Below are 25,714 nucleotides of genomic sequence, written 5' to 3'. Positions count from 1 at the left end.
GAAACAGCCTTAGTCTCAGGCAACCACGTCTAATTGCAGGAGTACATGCAGGAACAGATTGGGAAATTCCTGTAGACAATCCCTTTCAAAGTACGTGAAAAATGTCACTGAAGTCTTACACAAAAATGGTTGTCCTTGTTTTCCATTTGCTTTAATTTGATTACAAATTTAACTTGATTCAATGGCTTTACCAAATAAGAAATCCTATTTGAAGAACAAGAGTAAAGGGTCACACAGTTTACCTGTTGTAGTTGATTCAGTAGATGACTTGAGGGGAAAATGAGAAGGAAAACCATGTATAGGACTTGTTGAGAGCATTCTTACCCAGGGAAGTGTTCTCAAAATATATTTTTGGGGATTCACTGTTTTAAGTTTTGTCTGCTGTGCACTCTCTGCTCCCCACCATATCTTGCAGACAGTGATTTTTAGTGCCAGTCTAATGACGTTGTTGGTGTTGCTCCTTCTGCAATGGCGCAGGTAGAGAAGCAGGCCCGTGAACGGTGTTTGCCTCCTCTTTAGTTCAGCTCAATTCTGTAGATGTGCATCATGTTAAACATTTCACGGTTCATGCTGTCATACAACTTGTTGCTTCTTTTCGGTTAGACTGAAAATCAGGAGAGTCAGTTTGCATAGCTCTGAACCTGCATGGCTCAGAGACACATTAGCTGTGCATGGACTACCAGGGATTACAGTGTCTGTGACTCACTATGCAGGGCTGACTGGAAACATAACTGCTTGAAACACGCAGATGAGCTACTAAAATGGAGCAAATGAATTGAAAGAAAGTAAAAATCTTCACTGAGCACTTTCCTCTGTGTTTTCCATCTGTAGTTTTTACTCTGCAGTGATGGTGATATGGAATGACAAAATGTCACTCTTCAAAAAATACTTAAACAGTGCTTTCCAAGTAACAAATGATGTGAAAGAAAGGGGTGTCCTAATTGCTTTTTTGAAATATGCAGCATTAAAGGTGAACTGGACCAGAGAGACTGGGCAAGGAGGGAACTGAAACTGTGTTATCTGGAGCAAAGCCACTCAAGCTGTTGATTGCTTTCTGGGTTGGGTACAAATAGGTAACACACCTATTGGTGAGCATCCTCTGTAACTCTGGAGGGGGATGAACTGGTGGTGTTCAAGAGCTGTTTTATTCGGGAGGTGTGTTTGAATTCTGTAGGTGAATGAGTTTGAGCAGGCGGAAAACAAATTCAAGCCTTTGAGAAGCAGAACGTGCAGCAGACAGTACTTCCTCTGCTCTTCTAGACATGAAAGTGTATTCGTGTTGGATAAGAAATGTGATAATTTACAGTAATTATTTTGTTATCAAAAGTATAATTTTTAAATAGGTTACAGTGGCAAGCAAATAAATTCAACATATGCAGCAAACTGCTGAATATTTACATATCAAAGCAGAATCTGCACTCATTAGTGCAGATTCCTAAAGGGAGCACGCAGAATACGTGACCTTTTGTCACAAGACATTTCAGTGAGCAGGCCTCAGACAGAAGAACAGAGGAGCCATTAATCTTTGGCAGACCCCCGAACAATCAGCGTATCTGTTTTCACAGTTTCTGGTCTGTTCTGAACTAGCCACAGCATGGAAGCTTTTCCACTTGGTATGCTTAATGAGTATTTTCTGCTGATGAAGGGTCTTTCTCCTCAGCTCCCCTTATCTTCAGTGGGCCTTGCAGAACTATGTATCGTTTAATCCTTTTGGACTTTAACACATCTTTCTCTGTTTTATTGGTCTCATGTTTCTATTTCTGCCTCCTGTTCTATTCTATAATAATTCCTCCCTGCAACATTGCCTTTTCTGGTCTCCATCTATCCTTTTTAGAGCACCTTAAATTTAAAAAGAGGCAAACGCAACCATCACATACGCAGAAAAAAAGGCAAAAAAAAAAAGGCTGCCTTTTTAAAACAAGCTACAGCCATTGCTACAGCACTCAGCTGAATGTTTCTTCCAGCTTGCTGCTATTAATAAAGTTGCTAAGCCTTGGTGCGGCTCAGGAGACAGTTCAGGGTAAATGTAAGATCTGAACTTGCTATACAAGATCTTTCAAAGACAGAAATTTTCCTGTTGGCCAGAAGGAGCAGCCTCAGACAGACTGGCTCAGGTGCCTTCTAAAGTTCCCTTCTTCATTTAGGATTTTTCTTCAGAAAATATACTGGCATAATCACAGCAAGTGCCATAATATTGGCGTAATCATTGCAAGTGGCCCCAGCCCCCAGCATTGGCACCTCCACATCTGTGCTGATCTCTTAAAACTCAGTAATTGCAGCTTGCTGCTGTAATTCCCTGTTCGTGAGACTTCAGCAGGTTCAGACCTGGCTGATCTCTCATGCACCTAAATAGGTGCAACCACTTCTCTTTTTTACAGGTGTAAGTCCAGTTTGGTCCTGATAAGCAAATTCCTGGCTTCATTAGAGTTGGCATGAATGTGGACAAGATGTAGACAAGAATTTCACTTTGTGCAGGGTTTGGTTTGGTTTTGTGTTCAGGAAACCTGTGTTGGTATGTGCGCCACCTGAAGAGGCTTGCAGGGTCTCTGCTCACCTCCCTGTCTGCTCCTTTACTGTCTTATTCCTCTGTTGCAGTGACGGGCTTGCCACTGGGAAGATGAAAGTCGCCTTCTCTGAAGCTTGTGAGCTCTGAAGGGGCAATTCTGTTTCTCTGAGGGTTTTTTATATTGATTTTTTTTAAAATCTTCAAATTTAATTAGGTAAAGAAATGAGATTAAGTCTGCATTGTAAACTTAATGGAGGATCAGAGCTACAGGGAGCAATGAAAAAGTGAAACTAGTAATAACTGCAGTTGAAAGGAAGACTGGTAGAAAAAGGTCTGTAATAAATTCTGTGAGGCTTACTGCTGGTTAGAGCCCTATCTTGCTCCATATTCACTCAGGGAAAATTACTATCATGGCAGTAGGATTGCTAACATCGCTTCTGGGGAAAGAGACATTTAAAGGCATCAAGGTATGACTATTGGCACCCTGCATTGTACTTTGATGCATCGGTCATTAGTAGCTATGAGATGTCCTGGAATAGCAAGTAGTATGTCCCCTAATAGGAAATAAGATGCGAACCTATTTCACTTGGCGTCTGAATTAAACTTGTGCTCCTAAAATAGCTCTGAATCATTGCAAACATAAGTATAGCATGATACCAACCTAAACACCAGTTAGAAGTACAGCTCAGGAGAGTAGTACAAAGGAACAATGACAGAACAGGTTGGCCCCATATGCAAGGATGATTGTCTGCAGGGTGTGGAGCAGGTACAAGTTCAGTGAATGCAGTATGTGAACTGGTTGTCAAGCTGGAATTGCAATATTGTCTTATTGAGACTTGCCTGTATGAATTACTAGTTAGCCTTTTAGAGCGATTGGTTTTGGTTGGTTTTTTTCCAAAAATTCAGTTAATGGTAGTGAGAGTGTGATGCTGCTGCGTTGAGAACAGCACTGACTTTAAACCTTGAAAGATGCAGGCAGGAAGACTGAGCTTCAGGGATACTCAGCTCTACCTACACCACAGGCTTGCCAAGCATCTGTGTAAAACTTCACATATAAAAGTTCTTATTTTAAATAATTATCCTCAATAAAGTGGTCCGGCTTCAAACTTCTGTACACATCCTACTGCAGTTGTATACCAAGTATGTGCTTTATACACCAACCTCAGTCACTCAGGAGACTCTGGAACTCCTTACTGGGGAGTAGGTGCCTTTGTGGGTTTTTAAAGATGCTGAGCCCAGCAGTTATAAGCTAAAAAGTGTTAGGCCCTAAGTGGAGGCCTTTTTATGGTTTATTCACTTACTTGCAGAGCCCTGGGGTTGCCCTTCTACAGTGAAGCTGCAGTGTTCTCTGGTACTGGGAGCTAGCAGATCACAGGGTAAATTTGACATGCAGTCCATCAGAAAAATGTAATAGGAAGCCTGATCATCAAGTTAATAGATACTCTGACACACTTAGACAGTAAAGGGAATAGATTATATGGTCCAGGTACAGCTGCTGGGTATGTGCAGTGCTATCTGCAGAAAGTTAAGGTCTAGTAGTATTCATTTGCATCTGTAAAAGCAGCTGATGAACTAGAGATCCTTATTGCCTATTTAAAAAAAACTTCTCTTTAATCTCAGTTGTTCTCAATATGCTTGTTAAAGAAGGCTTTCTGGCTGCCAATTACTGCTGTCACTTCTGGAGGAAGCAGAGCCACAGGCTCTGGGCACAGATTGGGCTTGCTGGGGCTCATGGAGTTTCTGTTCAGGCTCATCCTTTGGGAGAAGAGCAGCCATTTCCCAAAAACACAGTGATCTCACAGGCCAGCAAGTGTATGGGGCTGGATACAAATTCTTTATCCTAAGCCCCTTAAGTAGTTCATAAGGCTTTATTGTTCATAATCAGGAAGACAAAGTCGTAAGGTGTGGCATTGTGCCTGGCCAACGCCGCTTAATTCAGCTACCTGGATCTTGTCGCCTTGGGTTTTGCAGAATTACATAGCTTCAAATCAAGACTTGTGGAGTATATCCCAGCTGCATCATTTTCTGGCACATCACTCGAGTAATTAGGTCAGGCGCTAGAAGACTTCTTAGGTAAAAGTGATAAGGAAGGGTGGGTGCAAGGAAGGCAATTGCTCCTGCTCACAAAGTGCCGGCAGTAATCTTACGTGTAAATCTGAATCCCTGACTGAAAGGACACAATGATTACTGCGAGGAGTTTCATGCTGCACAGGCAGTGCCTGTCTTCTGTGTCACCTCCAAAAGATTGCTCCCATCGCTCCAGCGGCGCAGTGTGCTGGTTATGCTGCCCTGGGAGCCAGGGGGCTGTCCCGTTGCCCCCATCTCAGAGCACTGCTGCTTGCTGGGCTGAAGTAGGTCATTCCGCTCTCCAGGCAGTCACCCAGACAGGCATGTTTTTCTTCATCAAGGTTTGTTGTTTACTAAGCAGGGCTGACTAGGCATCCCTTTGCTAAGTGTATTAGCGTTTGTGTTTCAGTGACCACTGTATGAGGAGTTTAAAATTGAGGCATTTAAGGCTGGGGACAGAGAGCTGAGATGGGGTGCTGCTGGGGAGGGAGCAGACGCTGTGCTGTGCAGATTGCATCAAACTCCAGGCAGTGCAGGCAGACAGATTTTTGCATGTTTTGCAGCACGTACGTGCAGAGTTGCCAGGTTTCTCCAAGCATTTAGTAGGACTTTGACTGCAGGTGGTAGGAGTCACTTTCAGATCTGAGATGGTGACTGTGGCAGTGTGGTCTTGTGAGCAAGGTGGAGAGGACGCATGGGAGGCAAAAGCTACTTCAAAGAGGGAGCTAGGAGGAGGTGGCTCAAGTGGTGAAGCACTAGAACAATTCAGAGCAAAAATAAAATGCCTGGGGGTGTGTAGGGGTGGGGTATTTCTAAAGTGCAACACTTGGTGTGTAGCCTAGTGTAGTATCTGGAAGTAAGAATGATTCTGAATGCTGCAGCAATTGATCTGTCAGCAGCAGAAGAGCTTACTGCCTCCAGCTGACTTCAGACACCGCAGTAATTCTGCATTTTGTGCCAGCTGATGGAGTTTTTGTGGTTTGTGAATTTCTTCATGTGATTGTGTGATATGGATGGGCATTTGTGGAACTGCAACTACTGATCTCAAGTCTGAAGTAGTTGCTTTTTATAAATACTGAGCAGAGAACTTGGCTTTTCTTCCTGCTTGTGCACTCTACCAAGTATTTGAATTGCGAGCATTGTCATGCAAATGTATGCGCAGAAAAAGTGTGTACTTCATCAGGCTTTGGAAGTTTTCTTCTTTAACTGCAATAACAAAAAGAATCCCTCCACGTCTCTAGATGGCAATTTACATTCAAATCCTGTTTGCTGTGTTCTCATGGTAACTACTCCAAGGGAATATGCACAGTCCATGATAAACAGACATCCTTAGAGCTCCAAAAGCATCACTGACATACAGAGTATTGTTCTCTAGCAAAAACTTTAACATTTGCTACTCCCTTGCTAAACTTTGTCTTGGGGCATTTTGTGCATTTTATCTCTTAAGGTTTAGGAATTTGTTGGCTGTGAAATATATTTGCACTCTTGATGCCTATAAGGTGAGATTAGCCCTTGTGTCCTGTTAGTCAGGAATAGCTACAGCGATTGCTGTAGAGCCAGCCCTCGCTAGGCTTCACTTCCTTTGAGTAGCAGGAGGAATGAATTAACCAAGTACAGCCAAAGATATCACATGAAAGACTTGAAATACCAGTGAGCTGAAGCAAGCCCTGCTCTGTATGTGTCTCTCTGTGTGTGTGTATAGCTGCAACTGCTAAAGATTCAGTTTTTCACAATGGGCGAACGCTGAAGGGTGGAAAAGACTTAAAAGGTAAGGGGTTTAATTCATGCAGGTTTTATAACAATTTTAGTCTTGCATACTTGGAGCTCCAGTGGACTTGTAGAAAAAGAAAAGAAAGTGCCTGGAGTTTGGCTGAGCAAGCTGTGCTGGAAATGTTTCTGGGCTTGTATTTTCTTATAAAGAGGGTAAATGAACGCAGAATCAAGTTTATGAAAAAATGACTGAATTTACTGGTCTGATCATATTTTTGAACGCCAGGAGAGCTCTGCTGCCAAGCAGTCTGCTTTAATAAATCACACTCTGTTTGAGAGTTAAAGGGGTGATTGTTCACAGACCAGGGTAAAAGTCAGCAGTTAGAGCTGAATGTGCAGAGGGGGAAGACCTGTGTTGTCATGATGGGCTGCTTTCTGGAGAAAAGATCTTTTCTCTTCTTCAGTTGTCTATGGCGTAGGTTGAGAAGAAACAGTATGTAAAGTTTTGGGCCGTAGTATTGCTGTAATTCGTTAAGGCATAAGGCATGGCTGTAGTTTTGCTTTGATTACAAGATAATAATGCGATACCAGGGATGAGTATGTCAGGGGTGGAGAGGGTGAAGCAAGATATCTCTAGCACCCAGAACTTTCACTAATTTTGTAGCTTTACTGCAGAAACTTGATGGGGCACATTTGAGACAGTATGTTCGGGTGCGCTTTTTGCCATAGAAATACAGGAAACAGATATGCCTGGGAAAAAAGCATTAATCACAATAGTAATGGAAAGGATACCACGACAGCAGTATATTTGACTCTGTTTGCTGTGTCAACTCCCCCCTTCCGCCCCCGATAAAGTAAACCCCCCAACCCAGCAGGTAAAATAGCTCTGCTAACCACTGATTGCTTCTGGGATCTGCATTTTGCTTCTTGCTTTCCCTCTTAAAGAGCTTGCCTCTGCAAACATCAGAATTCAGCCACAGGCTAGAAAATTAGGGTAAAATTGCTTGAGAGAACCTGTTATGAAGGGAATGAACTTGATCCTGCATCATTGAAGTCTATGGGAGTTTTATTCTGGTCTCCAGAAGAGCAACCCTAGATTTGCCTTGCAAATCTAGATGGAGCAGATACGATCTGGTGAAGTGCCTATGTGACTGGGAAAGGGGGTTCTCATAACTTGGAGTTTTCCTTCTCTTGCTCATATGTCCTTTTAAACACCAAGTGGTAACAGTGGTAGTAGGCCAAAATGTGTGTTGAACATCAATGATATGTATTCAGTTATTTCTTTGCTAAAACTTAGTTTAAAAAAAAAAAAGACGAAATTTGTTTTGTTTCTCATTTGTGGGCTTGTTAAGGAAAAAAATATTTACAACCTATGACATGAATGGAAGCATAACAACTATGATTTTTTTTTTTAATACAGGTAGGTTACTGATAGGAATTATCTGAAAGTTGTAGTACTACCCCAGCTACTCACAGGTCTTTGTCAGAGCTACCTTCAGAGCACAAAATCCATGTCAGAAGCAGGTGACATTGTTTAAGAGTAGATTTGAGTGAGTTGCTAAACTTTTTTCTCTTTAACTGTATCTATCTGTTTAAGTTTGTGTGTGTATATGTGGGTTAATTTAGTCACAGGGTGCAGCAGAGAAGCAAAGACTTCATGGGGGAAAACCTCACTGTGATGAACTTGTAAGGACTAAGTACACTTCAGAATTTACTGGTTTGTGTGGTTTTAGGTAGTATATAATCCTAAGAAGCCAAGAAGATCCATTCCTAATACTGTCATTACAATTACAGAAGTGAGGTTGTGGTTTCAGTTGTATGAAGTGGAATGTAGTAGCTGTAAAGTCCGTGTTTCAGGACATCAGCTGAGTGTCAGCAATCAGCCTACACTACAGGAAGTTTTTTGGCTGACCCATGATGAGGTTTGAGGTTGCTGTTGCTGGTTTGTTCCTCCACGTTCCTCGTGTGTGTTCCCCGTTGCAGCAACAGAGAGCTGGGCAGATGATGCTGCTCACAGGAGTTCTGCTGGGGAAGTGGTGGTAGCACCACAGCTCCTCAGGCACTGTGGGCAGTTTGTTCTGTTGTTCAGTCACAAACACAGGGTAAGCATATGCTCCATTCAGGTTTGGGAAGTTATTGGTGATCCAGGAAGCCCACCGCACCATGTAAATCATTCAATGAACTGGGAAGCCTTTAATTTTGGTTGCCACCTTGGATTGTTGAACATACCTGTGAGCATTGCACAGTGTTTTGTGCAGAAAAGGCAAGTTTGTCTTGCTATATTTCCACCGTTTACATGGTGAGATCTGTTGTGGCATTTTTTAACTTAATCTCTGTAGATCTAGAAATTCTAAACATGAAATGGTAAATAGGGAGCTTTCAGGGGTCTCAGAACTTTTAACAGTGAATGAAGTAGATGGGTTGAAAGAAGACATCAACTTTTGGAACACCAGATAAATGCCAAATCCTCTCTGATACTCACTTTCTCAAATGAATGTCTGCCCCAGATTCAGCATGAAAAGGACCACTATGTCCATCTGCAGCTTGCCAGCCACACCATTTGTGCATACTTAGCCAAAAAGAAGCAGTGTCCAGCCTCATTAATTAAGTAGTCTTTCACAGGGAGAAATTATGATTTCTGTTAAAAGTGGTTTAGCACTTAAATTAGGTTCACAGAAGTTTTTAATATACACAAACAATTTGCATGTCAAATGAAGTTGCATTTAGGCAAGCTGATTCTATCTTCAGTTTAGGAAAGCTGATTCTATCTTCACTGTCTCTTTCTGATTCAAACATTAAGGGTTATCTTTTGTTGTATATTTAAGCCAGCCTAGGAATTTCTCAGGGAAGAAATGGCTGTTCAGCCATCCAAAATTGCCATTTCCCTGTGACCACCGGCATGCACAACATAGAGTATCTTAAATCAGCCCAGTTTTTAAAGGTCACGTACATGTTATTGGCCTCAATGAGCAATAAGCGCACGTCTAAATGTTTTGTTTAAGTTACTACTGGTTTTATGCTGCTTTGGCCAGCATATAACAGACTGCCTGGAGCCACAGTGCCTCTTGTCACACAGCTTTGAAGAGGAGTGAGGTGTATGTGCAGCTCCTTACAGTTGCATACCCAGCAATTTGCAAGTTACAAGTCATCTGTGCAAAGGAGAGAAGAATTGTTGCATCCATTGCTCAAGTGGTGTTGAGTCCATGCTGCTGGCTGGTGCCAGGAGAACATGGTGCTGCTGGTATGGCAGCAGGGAAGCAGATCTCGCCAGTCATGGGGTGTTTCAAGCAGTGTTTCACCATAATCAGAAAATATAGAAGTGATATAGAAAAAAATGCATTTCTGGGGCAGAAAGAGACATACTCTTTTTTTTAAATGTCACACAGTAGTGTAAAATCATAAGTAAGGGCAGAACTTTTCACTACTGGATCATCTTAAGAATGGATAGAGTCATTTAAATGCGTGCTTTATGTAACTAAGTAAAGACAGAATTAGCCTTAGTGAAACAAACGGCCATTGACCAGCAACCCTTCCTGTGAATTCTGCAGTCTTTGTGGAGATAGCAGTGGCATTGCAATTAGATCAATCAGAAGGTGGTTAAATGTTAAATCACTTAGGTCCTGATGTAATTTTGCCATCTATTACAATTCATTCTTTTTGTCTGTTTTTCTGTATATACGTGTGTGCGGTTAGATCAGTTAACAGTTTGATAACCATGTTGGTGTTAAGGGATGCTTCTCATCATCCATTTTGGGTAGCTCTCAATCATGCTAATAAAGCAAAGTTAATTTACTCTATAGTTAACTCTTATTTCACAGATGTATAGGAATTGCAACAAAGAAATAGCTTGTGGAGAGGTTTTTGTGAGAAAAAAAATACATGGTGACTTTCACTGGAAGTGTCAGTGGTTGCCAGTATGTAACCTATAGCGATGAGATGATGGGGGCAGGGGTGGGAAGTTAGCTCTACCAAATGCAGTTACTAGCAATACTACCACAGGAGCTACCTGCTGTTCTAGCCAAGGTGCTGTTGAATCAGCTGTGCCTTTAGTGTGGCCTCTGTGGCAGTGCATGTAGCTGTGGTCTGCAGAGCTTCTCCATCTTGTGCTTACTGATTTCTTCATATATTATATAGAGGGGATTTTTGCTTGGTTTAGGGTTGAAATTTCAGAATTATCAGAAATATCTAATTTGATTTTGATGTGGTTCTCAGAAACATCAAAGACCTCAAGTAGGAGGCTTTCCAACTCTTAATGGGGGGCATGGGACTGCTGTGTTACAACAAAGCACTCCAAGGAGAACATACTTATTGCCTTTTTCTGTGAAATTAATGTACCCAAGAACAAGTAGCTACCTTCATTTTCTGTTCCTTCCCTGGAAACACACACACACACACACACTAGTCTCGATATCTTATTGTCTAGTTGGTTGCACATCTGCAAGGCAGGTCATGAATTTATAATATCAAAATGTATAGGGATTAAAGAGTAGCAGCTCAAAGAACCAAATTCTAAGAAAAATGCCAAAGTTAGGCTGATGCTATCTGAGATGTGCTGAGATAAAAGATGTAGGAGTAATTAACGCACTGATGACATGGAATTGAGCTGGACCATTTATCTGGGCCACTGTGCAGCTCTTGCTGTCAGCCAGGTGGATGCCTGTGCTGATCATGGGGATCCCCATCACCTGCTGTAAACTTGATATTTCCCCTCTCTAGACTTAATCTTATCTGCAGTGTTATGAGTTTCCTCATAGTTTTAATCAGATCTCCAGACCATGCACTGCAAGTCTGCTGCAGCATAGCTCTCGGGCAGCCCTCAGTGTTCCGCACTCCCCCAGGCTGAACTGAGCCCTCAGTAATGGTGGAAAAGATCAAGGGCCATGTGCAGGCTGATGGGGTATTTTTGGTGCAGAGGGGCACACACGCTGGCAGGGGTCACTGTGGGGAGCTGGGTGGTTGGGATGCTCAGGGAGGGCTAGGCAGCAGCACCCATGCAGGCAGCAGCCCTGCCATGAATGGAGCCCTGTGCGTGCACTGGGGTGGGAATAATCTGCCCTTTCAGTGCTGCCCAGCCTCCGGTGTCCTAGCAACCCAAAGCTGTTCAGCTGAATATTTGGTGACGCTCCTCATTTACACATATCATATATTGGCTGTGATTTAAGCCTGGCTGATTTCCTATTACGGTTTTCAAACAAAAGGCTCGATACAGAAGGAGAGGAAAAAGGGCTCCTTAGGAGATCATTTTATAAAACCAGATGTATTTTTTTCAGTGTAGGAATCACACTGGAACGTTTCTTTGCTTGGGAAAGCACTGAGCAGCAAGTCTGTCTGCGTGTTACGTCAGCCTTGTGCTTTGTAGGTGTCTTTATGGGCCACTGAGGGAATGAACCATGTGCAGGGGCAAAATGCATTGGAGAAAGAGAAACTGCCTGTGGCCTCAATATTGAAAAAGGGGTGCAGTCAAGTGCTAACATTTTATTGTTACTTGAATCTGATTCTGACTTTAAGCTTAGGAAGCTGCTGGCCTTCATGGCCGTACAAGAAACACGTGTGCTTCACACTTCAGTCAGTTAAAGACAGCTCAAACTTTTTTATTATTTTTAAACCTTACACTTTGCAGAGGTGTGATTCATGATTATTGGAGGGCTTTCCCATTTTTAGCAATTGGAGCTGATAATGTTGAAGAGTTTTTTTAGTATTTCATGGAGAATGTGTGAAGGCTTTGTAATGACTTAAAGCTAATCCATAACGCTGCAGCTTATGTCTTCTTAGACAGTGAGCCACAGTAAAATCTCAGCCAAACTTTCCTCAGTAGACCGTCAAATACTTGCATAAGTAATGAACTTTCTTCCTGGCAAGATGAAGCTCACATGTGGGAAGCACAGTTCTGGGTTGCACTGTGGGCTGCAGGAGTAGCTGTGTGTCTTGTTCTTCTCTGGTGCAGAGTTAGTCTTTGGGAGTCCCATTACCAAAGGTTACAGAAGTCAGCACTAAGCTTCTTCACATAAATAAAAGTAGTATTTTTTCCACAACAGGAGTGCTAAATGGGGAGTAGATAGATATTGTAGTCTAACCCACTGTGTGGCAAACTGAAGAAACCATTAACCTCCTTCTCGAAGGAGGAGGACATGCTGTGTTTTCTTTGAAGTATCCGGTAGCTTTAGACAGTCCCACCATCATGGGTAGGCTCTTTCAGTGAATACACTCAGTGACAGAAAGATGTGCCTTCTGGTTTGGAATTTTCTTCCTTTGATTTTCATGCTTTTTATGTCTTTTATCTGCTCTATATTAGAAATCGGTGAACATATGTTCTTGGTATAGCTACTCACAGATTACTATGAAGGCCTCTTCACTTTCTCATTGATGAGCTTCTCAAGGCATTTATTTGAAGTCCCTTGAAATGCCTTCTCAAGGCATTTATTTGAAGTGCCTTTTTTAAACCAGATCTTTATTCTCATGGCTCTTACCTAAATAGTTCCCAGTGTAGTGATCTGCTTCATTGTGCTCCAATAATTGGTCACGTCAGTAGCAGTCACGTAGCCAAGGAGCACAGGTTAGCTCATAAATCACTGAATTGACTTCTGAAGCATCAAAGAAATTTCAGTATTCTCTTCAAAGCAATGCTCCAAAACAAGAGTCTCAAGATGTAAATGGTATTCAGGCAAGTGATCCTAAAGGAATAGAGTGTGACCAGATCTAGAGAAGCAGCAGGAGGGTGCCTAGGACTGAAGCAGAGAATAAAGTGAGATTTGGATTTAGAGTCCTCTTCTGCTCTCTTTTCTATGCATTTTGAGTTGAGGTCTCTTGTCCCTCTGTGGAGTGTGATACTAACTTCCTCCTGTGCATCAGGAGCTCTTGTGGCTCATGTGGAAGTGAGGTTCTTCCACCTCCTCTTTTCTACTTACCTGCAATAGAGAAAAGGAGGCAATATCGCAGCATCTTCCTCACCTATATGGAGCTGCAGTCTGAAAAAGGGTTGCTCAGTTTTGTGTCACCAAGGCAAGCCAGGAGAGTTGTGATAATGTGGATCACAGTTATCTGCAATACTATTTCAGGATGGACTGCTGAAGTGATACCGTGTTAGCGTACCAGTAGAACTAACTACGTGGAGGGTTTCACATGTTCAAGTGTGAGATTACTTGTAGTAACACTACACTAGGTGTTAGAAATACACAGGATTAGGTTCTTACATGGGTTGGTGCAAGAATGGGTTTTACAGCTATGTCAGACTTCAACCATGCGAGATGAAACTCATCTCAAAGCACTTCTCTTAAGTATTTTGATCTGAACTTTCTATACCCTGATGAAACTGAGTATCTTTCAGCAATAAATGCTTGATCCTAAACACCATTATCTGGAGAAATCATGTTAGAGGAACCATCCTAAAACATGATTTACTGCTTTTAAGTATAGAAATGGACTTACATGCCCAGCCTGCCAATAAACTGTCAAATAACAAAAAACCTCATGAAAGTGTGGATGAAAAGCCTGGCGTGGAGCAGTGAAAGCACAGTGGAAAAATAAAATTAAACAAATAAATAAATAAAAATAAGGGTGAGGTCTCAGATGTGGACAGTCAGGGTTTCATCATTTGCAGCCTCAGCAGACATGGAGTGATGGAGCAGTGTGTGTGGTGGTTGACCATTGTAATGAGCAGTGGTGATGGTGTTGGCTGTCTTGACACGGGATTGGTAAAGAAAGACAGTTGTCCTTGCAATTAGTACCTCAAAGCATGTTTCTTCATGGTATGTCTGCGGCTATCAGGCAGCCTGATTGATTTTCTTTGGGAGAAGCCTGCTGACCAGTCACAATGTGGGGAGAATGAGGCCAGATTGGGGTTTAGTTTGCAAGGACTGGAGGCTTTAATGAGAATGACCTCGAATGAAATGGCAACAGATTACTCATAGATGGAGAGTGAGGCTCCATGAAAAGTTCCAGCTGGGGTCTGTGCTGTGAGTTGCACCTTCTGTCAGCTTGCTGAGGCCCTGCCAAAGCAGCTTCAAACCTTAAATCTCTCTTTCCCAAATGCTTTTAATTGTCTGTCTCACACGGATGGTCCTGCAGTGACTCTTCTAGGACAAACAGCCTGTGGGACTTGCTATGCATTTCAATGGGCTTCCTGAATAATGTATTCAAGCAACAAGGGCTACCTTCAGCTGAAAGTTTAGGCAGTCATACAGATAGCTCTGAACACAACCTTAGAAAACTTAAATCCAGTGTTCAAGCCTGTGCCTTTAACAATCCACTCCTATTCCATGAATTTTTAAGTGTGTGTCAGAAATAACATTGTCATTTTGAGGGGGTAGTGTTCCTCTGAGCTGAGAGAGGTAGACAAATTCTGTCTGCCTTTAGAAGAAGTTCTGTATACCTTTAGAAAGGAAGGCTCACGGAGTGGTTGTGTATTTGCTCAGAGGTAGCATTTTGTCCATACAAACCAAACAAGAAGATTACTCTGAAATGAAAGAGTACTGTGACAGTAACTAATAAATGTAGATGGTGAGTTTATTGATCATTGTTGACGAAAACTTGAAATCACAGCAAGCCCATCAGAATCATTTCAGCATCTCTTCTCCAACGATGAAGCTAGTTCCAGCTCTTATGTTTGCTATATTCAGACAAGCAGGACCAGAAATAAGACTACAGCGTCCAGCATCTTTGTAGATGGATGTAACTCAGCAGCGCCTTGACCTAGTTGAAACCTTTGAACACTAGTGCAAATGGTCAGTGTGGTAATGTACTGCTTCATAGTTCTTAAACGGAATCCTGTCTTAAAAACATCCTTGAGATGCCCTTGCTTGTAAAGTAAGCTGGGTGACAGACTGAATATAAATACAAAAGCATTTTCGCATTCATTTATAGAGTCTTCTCCTTTGACTGTTCTGGTACAGTAGAAGAATTCTAAAATTACAGTGTTCCTTCTATACAGTGTTATTTTTAGCCCAGGCAACTCTTAACCTGTGGCATGAGAGTGGCTAGTTCTGAAGTCTGTCTCTTATCTGCAGTACTCAGTGCTATGAGTCACACAGGTCAGGTGCAGTAGTTGGAGTTGAAGAGAAGATCAGCTAATCGTGTAAGTGCTTGCTATTGTTAAATGCAGTACTTTCACGTTCAGACCTGTAGAGATTGTGAAAAGGAGCCAGCATATCATTACTGAGTTTGCAGTGAAATCTGTCCTGGAGTTTGCAGCAGAATTTTTTGAGGCACAAGCATTTTTCCAGTATAGCCATGCTACTTTTCTAGCAAGTTACACCAACAGAATTAGTAATTTTTTTTTTTTAAATAAAATTTTTGGGTGAGTGTGTGGATAAAGGCCAGCAGAATTTTGGACATGCAAAACATGTTATGTATGTTTATCCAAGTATTCCTTGACTTGCCAGTGCTATGCAGTAGAAATACCAAATAAACTTTTCAAGTCTACCATGTTCTTGGGTTTTATTCTCCTGTACTCTTATGGTGCTTGTTGTGGACACATGTACTCTGGGAGAGTAAGGGAATGTCTTCAAAAACAAAGCAGGCATCAAACTTGCATATGTTTTGACCTGAGCCTGTTCCAGTTACAGCTAGCTGTGTGCTGGAGAAAACCATAGAGGGTTTCTTACCTTGAAATGCTCTTAGGTCAGCAGGACCTGATGCTACAGGTCCTTGGGCAGGATGCACATGGGTTTTAATGCTCCTTGTGCTGGAAGCGCAGCAGTTCTGAAGTTGAAACTGTTAAATAAGACAGTACCATCAACGTTTACAATGCAAGCAACCGTGAAGAAATGATGTCTAGAAGAGCAGAAGAGTAGGGGGTGAAAAGGTTTGTTGGAGGAAGGAGGGTAACCAACATGGCACCCCAGCTGAAGTCTCTGGATTTGACAAGGAGGTTACCCTGCCCATCCTGGCTTTACAGCATGTTCTCCTAGTGTAGGTGCAGACATTTCCCCTCTTTCAGATTACTGGCTCGAATCCTCAGCACAAGTAAAAGCTGCCAAGCAGTATGTATGGATAAGGATCGCTAAACAAGGTGTAGTTTAAAAAAGGCAAACAATGAGCGTGCAAAAAATTTTGTATCAGTTCAGCTGGTTATATATTAGAAGTTAATTTATTCACACTTTTCAAAGTGTCTGGGAGGAAAACCTGGCATTGGTTTTGACTTGTGGAACTGGTCACTTGAGATCAGAAGACCACGGGAAATGTTTCAGAAAGACCTGGCTTAACAAGTCCCCCTATTTCTGAAGAAATACCAGGATTATTTTGGATGTGAAAAAAGTGCAAAACCCACTGTAAAAATCAGGGGAAGGTTGACCTCTTTCATTTCTGCTTGTTATGCCAGGGTAAAATTGCCAAGACTTCATTTTAGGAGGAAAAGAGAAGATTTAAAAAAAATAAGACATTGAGAAAACTTACTGGGTTTTAAATAAAAAATTACTGTTTCACATCACATAATCACAGAATAGTTAGGGTTGGAAAGGACCTTAAGATCATCTAGTTCCAACCCCCCTGCTATGGGCAGGGACACCTTACATTAAATCAACCCAAGGCCTCGTCCAACCTGGTCTTGAACACTGCCAGGGATGGAGCATTCACAACCTCCCTGGGCAACCTATTCCAGTGCCTCACCACCCTAACAGGAAAGAATTTCCTCCTTATATCCAATCTAAACTTCCCCTGTTTAAGTTTTAACCTGTTACCCCTTGTCCTGTCACCACAGTGCCTAATGAAGAGTCCCTCTCCAGCATCCCTGTAGGCCCCCTTCAGATACTGGAAGGCTGCTGTGAGCTCTCCACGCAGCCTTCTCTTCTCCAGGCTGGACAGCCCCAACTTTCTCAGCCTGTCTTCATACGGGAGGTGCTCCAGTCCCCTGATCATCCTCGTGGCCCTCCTCTGGACTTGTTCCAAGTGTTCCATGTCCTTTTTATGTTGAGGACACCAGAACTGCACACAATACTCCAGGTGAGGTCTCACAAGAGCAAAGTAGAGGGGCAGGATCACCTCCTTCAACCTGCTGGTCACGCTCCTTTTGATGCAGCCCAGGATACGGTTGGCTTTCTGGGCTGCGAGCGCACACTGCAGCCGGCTCATGTTCATTTTCTCACCAACCAACACCCCCAAGTCCTTCTCCGCAGGGCTGCTCTGAATCTCTTCTCTGCCCAACCTGTAGCTGTGCCTGGGATTGCTCCAACCCAGGTGTAGGACCTTGCACTTGGCATGGTTAAACTTCATGAGGTTGGCATCAGCCCACCTCACAAGTGTGTCAAGGTCCCTCTGGATGGCATTCCTTCCCTCCACGGTATCGACCGAACCACACAGCTTGGTGTCATCGGCAAACTTGCTGAGGGCGCACTCAATCCCACTGTCCATGTCAGCGACAAAGATGTTGAACAAGACCGGTCCCAGCACTGATCCCTGAGGGACACCACTCGTTACTGGTCTCCAGCCGGACATTGAGCCATTGACCACAACACTTTGTGTGCGGCCATCCAGCCAGTTCTTTATCCACTGAGTGGTCCATCCATCAAATTGATGTCGTGTGGGACAGTGTCGAATGCTTTGCACAAGTCCAGGTAGATGACATCAACTGCTCTACCCCTGTCCATCAGTTCTGTAGCCCCATCATAGAAGGCCACCAGATTGGTCAGGCAGGATTTCCCCTTAGTGAAGCCATGCTGGCTGTCACCAAGCACCTTGTTGATTTTCATGTGCCTTAGCATGACTTCCAGGAGAATCTGCTCCAAGATTTTGCCGGGCACAGAGGTGACACTGACTGGTCTGTAATTCCCCAGGTCATCCATTTTCCCCTTCTTGAAAATGGGGGTTATATTTCCCTTTTTCCAGTCATCGGGAACTTCACCTGTCTGCCATGATTTTTCAAATATGATGGCCTGCAGCTTCGCAACTTCATTTGCCAGCTCCTTCAGGACCCGCGGATGGATCTCATCAGGACCCATGGACTTGTGCACATTCAGATTTTCAAGATGGTCTCGAACCAGTTCCTCTCCTACAGTGGGCCTCAAAGAGGAATATATAAACAAGGGACTTGGGGTGTTTTTCTTTCTTTTTCTCCCCAAACAGTGTCCCTGTGAAGTTCCTCCAACCTACCTCCAATAAAATCTGTGAGGCTGCTGTAGTCTGTCATTATTGTGCCTGAACTCTTTTGCAGCAGCCAGTAGTTCAGGGAGGAAGAGGGATTTCCACAGCAAGGGGTGGGGAGAGCAAATGATGCACAGAACAAGAAAATGTTATATTCTGTGTGTGTGTTATTTGGATGCTTGGGGTCTCCACTAAGGGTGCTGTTCAGGGAAAAGGGGTCGTGTTTTTTCAAACCTCAGTCAGACTGTAACTAATCTAAGGAACTATTTCATGAAGATTATGTGTAGATGTTAGTTGTCTGTCCTAATGGGTGATTTTTACTGTGATTTCAGGCAGCAGCTTTGCCCTTTAGGATGCTCACAACAAATCAGAGCAACCATTTACCAGCTTTAGGAGACAGAGTCTTGCCAGCATTAAGGTCTTGGCTTCAGTGCTGCCTGGCAGAAATTTAGTGGAGACTCTTGGATTCAGGAAATGATAAATTACAAGTTGTGCTATGAAGGAGTGCATTACAAAAAGCTGCCTTTATCAAGTAGAACAAACCTGACTTCTAGCTATTAATTTTACATTGATGTTGCTCAGTGCCCAAACGTGGCTGTGGCCCATGTGATTCTAGCTGGTATCTGGCTGTTTTGTGTGTCAGAGTGGTTTAGTGCTGCCATTCCTTGATAAAAGTGAAATGTATGGAAAATGGAGTTGATCTGAAGTTGGTAGTGTGTCTCAGACAATTTTGGTGTCTATCAGTTGACTTCCTTTTCTGTTGCCCTCTCTTTTATAAATTTGATGATACTTTGGAGGAGTCTTACTTTTAGCACTTAATTCAGATTTTTACTCTGTAAGACACCCTTTTTCACAATCAGTTGGTTCTTTTGTCTACCTGACATTTTCCTACATAATACAATTTCTTCCCAAGTGTTCATTTGTGAAACAAGTCCAGTTTTCACAGCAACATTGATAAAAATTCAGCAGACCCCAGAGGCGAGTCCTGTCCTGTGTTACTTCAGTATAAATCCAACAGTTAGCTTGCTTACCACAGCAAATCTGAAGGAGCACCAGTAAAGAGACAAGACTGAGCACTGGCTGCAGAGGCAATCCTTTGCATGGAGATTTTGTACTATTGCAAGTTGAACTCTTTAGTGCTGCTCTGAGCATCATTCAGATGGAGAAGCTCATCACTCTCTGTCTTATAAGTGTCTGCAGTTTAATAGTGGGGTGCATACAACATTTGCACTCTGGGTCAAGAAATGCACATGCAGTTGATTTTTTGTAAGTGTGAGGAGTCCTTCTGACTGGACATTATCCCTGCCTGCAAGTGTTTATACCATCGTGCCTGAAATCCTCTTCATCCACAGATGAATGTATCACCAAGTCATAATGTGGATACACTGGATGCTGTGGCGTTATGCACAGGACTGCTTTTGTTACTTCTTTGGTTGTTTTCATTAGACATGGAAAACTTTGGATGCATTTCAGCGTTTAGGGTTTGAGTTCCCTCTGTGACTGGCTGCAGCTCTCCCCCTTGCTGAGGAATTTGCTGAAATGTCTTGGTCAAAAACCCCCAAGTGAAGAAGGAGGTATCTTCTAGTACTCAGTATTGAAAAGTGAAAGAAATGACTGTGGCACATCTGTTGCCACCAGCCCTAGTTTGTTCAAGGTAGCCAGACTTGTTGCAGATGTGATTCCAGTGATATGCCAGGGCAGGATTTGAGCCTCCAATTTTAGAAGCCTTGTGTGTCTGTAATTAGAAATAACTAAAGTGGAGGAGTAGGCTTATGTAATTAAACTTGCAATGGTATTTATGTTGCCCTGCTTTGATGACCATGTTAACATCTCTTACAGTGTTTTATGCTTTTTCTTTAAACATACAGGTATCTGAAGTTAGGTGATTGTGTGTCAGTCCCAGCTGCTGGTGACAGAGCAGGGCTGCATCTCACTTCCATAGCTGCAGGAAACAGGTTGTGAAAATGTTGGTGCAGTTTCTGTAACTCAAGACAGGGATGGAAAGAGAAAGGTTTTTCCTTTTTAAAAAGTAGCAGGAGCTTTCAAGCCAGCTGTGGGGCTGACTTTTGACTTTCTAAATGGCTGGGGTTGGCAAGAACAGGATTAGGTGGTGCAGCAGCCATCGGGCTCTCAAAGTGCAGGGTGTTCCCTTGTGAGGGATACTTCTGTCACATCACCAGAGTTCTTCTTGGCTTTGGTGTATCCTCACTTCCATCCATATGTCTGCTTCCCCACTGCAACACACAAAAATACCTGTTTTGTTTAAAAGTCTCATGAAGAACATCACCTTTTGAGCCTAGGTGGGTAAAAAGACTAACGCAGGTGTAGTGTTGAACAAAAAAAAATGTATTGACCTGTGTCTGCTTGTGGCACACATCAGCCTTGGTTTGCACAGGCAAAAAGTAAGTGTTTTTCCTTGTGATTTGTGCTTCCATCTGTCCAACCCTTTCTTGTTGGACATCATCAACCACCTGAAAAGAAGCAGGCTGGCAGGTGAGTGTGTGGACAGACATTCAAAGGGTGGCATCATGGCTGCCATGGGGTGGCCATGTATGGAAAACACTGTTGGAAATACCCATCAGTATCAATACCTTTGTTGTAAGCATTCAATAAAATACAAAGCTTTTGTACAAATACAAGGTCCTGCACTGGGGTTGGGGCAATCCGAGGCACAGCTACAGGCTGGGCAGAGACTGGATTGAGAGCAGCCCTGAGAAGGACTTGGCGTGTTGGTTGCCGAGAAGCTCAACATGACCCAGTAATGTACACTTACAGCCCAGTAAGACAGTCTTATGCTGGGCTGCATTAAAAGGAGCATGGCCAGCAGGTCGAGAGAGGTGATTCTCCTCCTCTACTCCACTCTGGTGAGACCCCACCTGCAGTACTGCATTCATCTCGGGAGTCCTTAATGCAGGAAAGATGTGGACCTATTGGAGAGGGTCCAGAGAAGGGCCATGAATATGATCAGAAGGATGGAGCATCCGTTGTATGAGGAAAGGTTGAGAGCGTTGGGGTTGTTCAGTCTGGATAAAAGAAGGCTCTGGGCAGATCTTATTTTGGCCTTTCAATACTTAAAGGCGGACCTATAAGAAAGATGGGGAAAGACTTTTTAGCAGGTCCTGTTGCGACAGGACGAGGGGTGGTGTTTTTAAACTGAAAAAGGGGAGATTCAGGCTGGATGCAAGGAAAAAAAATTTTTATACTGGCACAGGTTGCCCAGAGAGGTGGTGGATGCACCATGCCTGGAGACATTCAAGGCCAGGCTGGATGTGGTTCTGGGCAGCCCGATCTCATTGAGGATGTCCCTGTTCATTGCAAGGGGGCTGGACTAGATGACCTTTAAAGGTCCCTTCCAACCCAAACTATTCTATTATTTTTATTCTAAAGCTAGTTAATAAATATCAAGAGAGCCCTCTTATTTGTAGTTGCTCAGGGCTTGATTTTGTTGCCATTTCTATCAGCTGAAGAGGTCTTACATGAACTATTGACTGTATCCATGAGTTACCACCTTCTGAACTTCTTGCAAAATACTAAGCACTGTACTCCAGCCCTGCAAACGACTCTGCAGGAGGGTCAGCTGGTGTGTTAAAGTGGATGATTATGCTGATAAATTAAATGGTGCATTTACATATAGTGTTATTTCACTCTTGGGATAGCTGGCATTTTACAAGGCAACAGCACTACCTTGAGTAGCTTTGTGTGTCTGTGGCTCGTTTACCTCAAAACTTGGTGAAAGTACGAGTGACTTTGGGGATTCTGAAGTGGGACAAGAAGATTCCCGAGTCTCCAAAGGGCAGGAACATACTGATCAACATTCACAGGTTTTTCATGACTTAAGTGACTATGGGGTTATCTGCTTTCTAAATGAAAAATGATGCTGAAAGAACTGCATGCAAAATAAGGGAAACTTATTTCAGATAAGCAGATTTTTTTCTTTTTTTCCGTTTACAGATAAAAACATTTCTGCTGTTCAGAATAGCAACAAGTAGAAGCTCTTTGAAATAAAGCTTATTTGAGATTTGGCATCCTTGTCCATAGTAGATGAATTGTCACTACACTAAAAGCGAAATCTTTTCTGCCCTTGTGGGTTTGTTTTCTTTCTAAAATTGTACCACACCATTGCGTTTGTGTATCTTCAACATTTGGGATCATCTACAGGGACTGTAAATTCAGTTGCTGAAGAAACAAAAAGTCAAGCTTGCCCTGTTCGCTGCGTGTGCTTCTTTCTGTCGTTTCTTCCTGCACAGCAGTGGCCTGCAAATACACATGAAACGGAAAGTATGAGCTGATCAGATTAAATTACTGTAAATGTTATGGCTGTGGAAATGATACTGTGTAATTACCCCTTTCATTCCTTCCTGTAGATACATTTTTATATGCTCAGAATTACTAAAGCCCTTAAGACACTGTGTAGCCAGTTTTTAGCCTTTGTGCATTTCAGATTCATGTAATCTGCCCTTTGTTTATTTCCCCTGACATGTGTAACCATTGCTATTAAACCTTTGTTTTGAACCTTTTCATTATAGATGCCAGACCAGTTTGATCAGACAGTGGTGCTCAACCAGCTGCGCTATTCTGGGATGTTGGAGACAGTCAGGATTCGGAGGGCTGGTTTCCCGGTCCGGAGGCCCTTTCAGGACTTTTACAAAAGGTAATCACAGTGACTTGTCCACTTCAGATGAAAGTCACAGGTACCAAATCAGTGTTCCCATGTTGGGGAACAAAGTGAAAATCTAATAAGAAAAAGAAATAATCTGGCAAAGATAGAACTTGTCTCCTGAATGAAGTAATAAGTGTTTTGGGGTTCACAGGTATAAAGTCCTCATGAGAAACTTAACTCTGCCCGAAGATGTAAATGAGAAATGTGCTGTCCTACTTCGTCTGTATGACAACACAAGCACTGAATGGCAGCTTGGAAAAAATAAGGTAAAATAATCTGGCTGTGCATATTGTGGGGCTGGTGCTTTTACAAACCTGAGGGGACAGGTTTTATACTGCACAGCTGCAGAGGACCTACTGGGCAACCTGAACTTTGCTCACAACTTCCTCCTGTTCCTCCCTCCCCCCCCCCCAAAATAAATCAAATAATTTTTATTAAAATAATGGTATTTTAATTTGAAAAATGAAACAATCCAGGTGTATTTTCAAGCTTGTTTTGAAAGTTGGATTTTAGACAACAGCTGTGTGCAGAGTTTCCCTCCTTGTGAATTCGTGCTTTTGGACTTGCATGATGTGAAAGCATGTTGTACTCAGGAGAAGATTCCCCATTGCATGATCTGAGATTTCCTAAATATTAAAAATGCATGGTGCAAAGAACTAGAGAGTGCATTACAAATCATCACTGCCAGGGATCATCCCCCAGGCCTCTGCAGATGGCTTTCTCGTCTTTTTTGTTTTCCCCTAGGTAACTCCTTTGGTGCTACCAGGTCTTCTGTAGTGGAGAGAGGACAAAAAGATCCAGAAATAGTTTGCTGAATTATGTGTTACACTTGCAGTTTTCTTGTCAATTGTTAGAATTGTGGGGGAAAAAAACAACCCTAACCTCTCACTACCATAAAGTAGCAGTAATATCTTGTAAAATCTGATTGACTTCTGTGTGAAGTGCCCTTCCTTTTCATCCTGATCTCCCCACACCTGCATCATTTGGAGGGTTTCCTCCATTCTTCTGCACACTTTAAGGACTCTCAGAGGAAAAGCTGATTTGTTTTACAGTTATTGTAAGAGATAGAATCTGAAATATGCTGATGTCAATTGAAGTCATCTTTCATCCCATTTTTGTAGACAATGGCATACAAATAATACAGTGATAACATCTGGCTGCAGAGCTAGGCTGTGCTTCCCATTATACTTCCAGATGTAGTGCATTAAGGGTATTCATGCATGGACCCTGAGCAGTGCTTTGGCATCTTAGGGACATATATTTATCAGAACCTGAAATTGTTTTAACCAGTAGATCAGGACCTCAGCAGGAGCCAGAGCTCTGTTATAACTTCCTTTCCTGGGACCTGAGCTCCTCCTCCTCTGGAGCTGCCTGTACATTTGTAAGGGTCTTCATAAGGAGCTTATTGTAGAAGAGAACAAGAGGGCATTGGTTTCATACCGAACATGGGATGATGGGGCACTATCCTGCCCACATTATTTAAAAGGGGGATTTACAACACTGTGATGATTTAGCTTCAGTGTGATTTTTCTTTTTTTTTTTTTTTTTTTACTTGTCTTTTACATCTCAAGCTGCAGTGCACCTGCTCAGCAAAGCCTGGGCTTAACACGGGCTTAACATCCATTTTTGGTCAGGAAATAGCTGAATGCCTTTCTGAAGCAGAATTTTGTTGTGGTTTTAAAGCCAGTGTGTGCAGAGCATGGAAGGATTGCCCACTGAGTGAAAGAAAAGGCTTTGTCCATGAGTAAAAGCTTGATATAGAAAGAGCTGCTCGGTGCAACTTGTTATCTTGGAACTCTGAGACTTCCTGTGGGCCTTTTTACATTCCTTAGTATTAGGAGATTTGTGGTAAAATGCAGTTGCTTTCGAGCTGCATTCGAAACTCACAAGTGTGCCTCTCCTCAGGTACGCTGCTGCTTTGGCTTTGATGATGGGCTTTTTTTTCCCCAAATACAGAGGAATAAACCACCTTTTTTTCTACTTGAACACCTTAAAAAGTCCAGGGTTTGGGTTGTTTTGTTGTTGTTTGGTGCTTTTTGGTTTTTTTGGTTGGTTGTTTGGGTTTTTTTCATAGCAAGAAAAAACTCAAAATGCTTTCAGGAAGCATTCGTGCTTTTAGATGTTTTTGCAGCCCTCCTCCCTTAGCAGAGCCCCTACTGTTCACACACTTTCCTCATCACCACACTGTGCTGATGATACTGTAAAACACCTCAAGTATCGGGTGATATTTCTGCCTCTCAACTCAGGAAGTTCAGGCTAAGTCCTACAAGTTCTTTGGCCTGTGTTACCCTTTGGTGGGAGAAGGCTGTTTAATGAATTATGTTGCTTTTGAAAAAACCCTGCTCCTAATATAAAATTCACTTTAGTGTAATCAGGCTCTTTCCACTGAAATCCAAAGTTAGAGCATCATCTGCTGGTATTTTCTTCTAAGAGGAATACAATTTGGCTTTTAATTCTCTGTTGAGGAAATGGTATGTTTGTCCCTGGATTCAAACCTTAGGCTTGTAGCTTGGTCTGACATTGGCAGCACCCTGCTGCCCTTTATATACAATGCTTTCTGCAGTTCGTTAAGCCAATTTTCTCATGTAGGTGTTTCTCCGGGAGTCCTTGGAACACAAGTTGGAGAAACAGAGAGAGGTGGAAGTCACCAAGGCAGCAATGGTTATCCGAGCGCACATCTTAGGTTATGCAACCCGGTA

General features: G+C 42.7%; 1 protein-coding gene across 2 annotated transcripts in view; it reads left to right on the top strand.

The window, feature by feature from the left end:
• Positions 1-25,714, top strand: part of MYO10 (myosin X) — a 159,201-nt gene that overhangs the window by 105,263 nt on the left and 28,224 nt on the right. For both annotated transcript variants that reach the window (XM_061449258.1, XM_061449257.1), the window contains 3 exons: positions 22,882-23,006; positions 23,167-23,281; positions 25,605-25,711. In XM_061449258.1, coding sequence (XP_061305242.1) covers positions 22,882-23,006; positions 23,167-23,281; positions 25,605-25,711 — 347 coding nt within the window. The remainder of the gene's footprint in view (positions 1-22,881; positions 23,007-23,166; positions 23,282-25,604; positions 25,712-25,714) is intronic.

The sequence above is a fragment of the Pezoporus flaviventris genome, unplaced genomic scaffold (assembly GCF_033815535.1).
Source record: "Pezoporus flaviventris isolate CSIRO_AGI_PZ_B2104156 unplaced genomic scaffold, CSIRO_AGI_Pfla_v1 ptg000007l, whole genome shotgun sequence".
NCBI lineage: Eukaryota > Metazoa > Chordata > Aves > Psittaciformes > Psittacidae > Pezoporus > Pezoporus flaviventris.
Note: the sequence above shows the minus strand (reverse complement) of the source record. Positions and strands in the feature narration are given on the sequence as shown.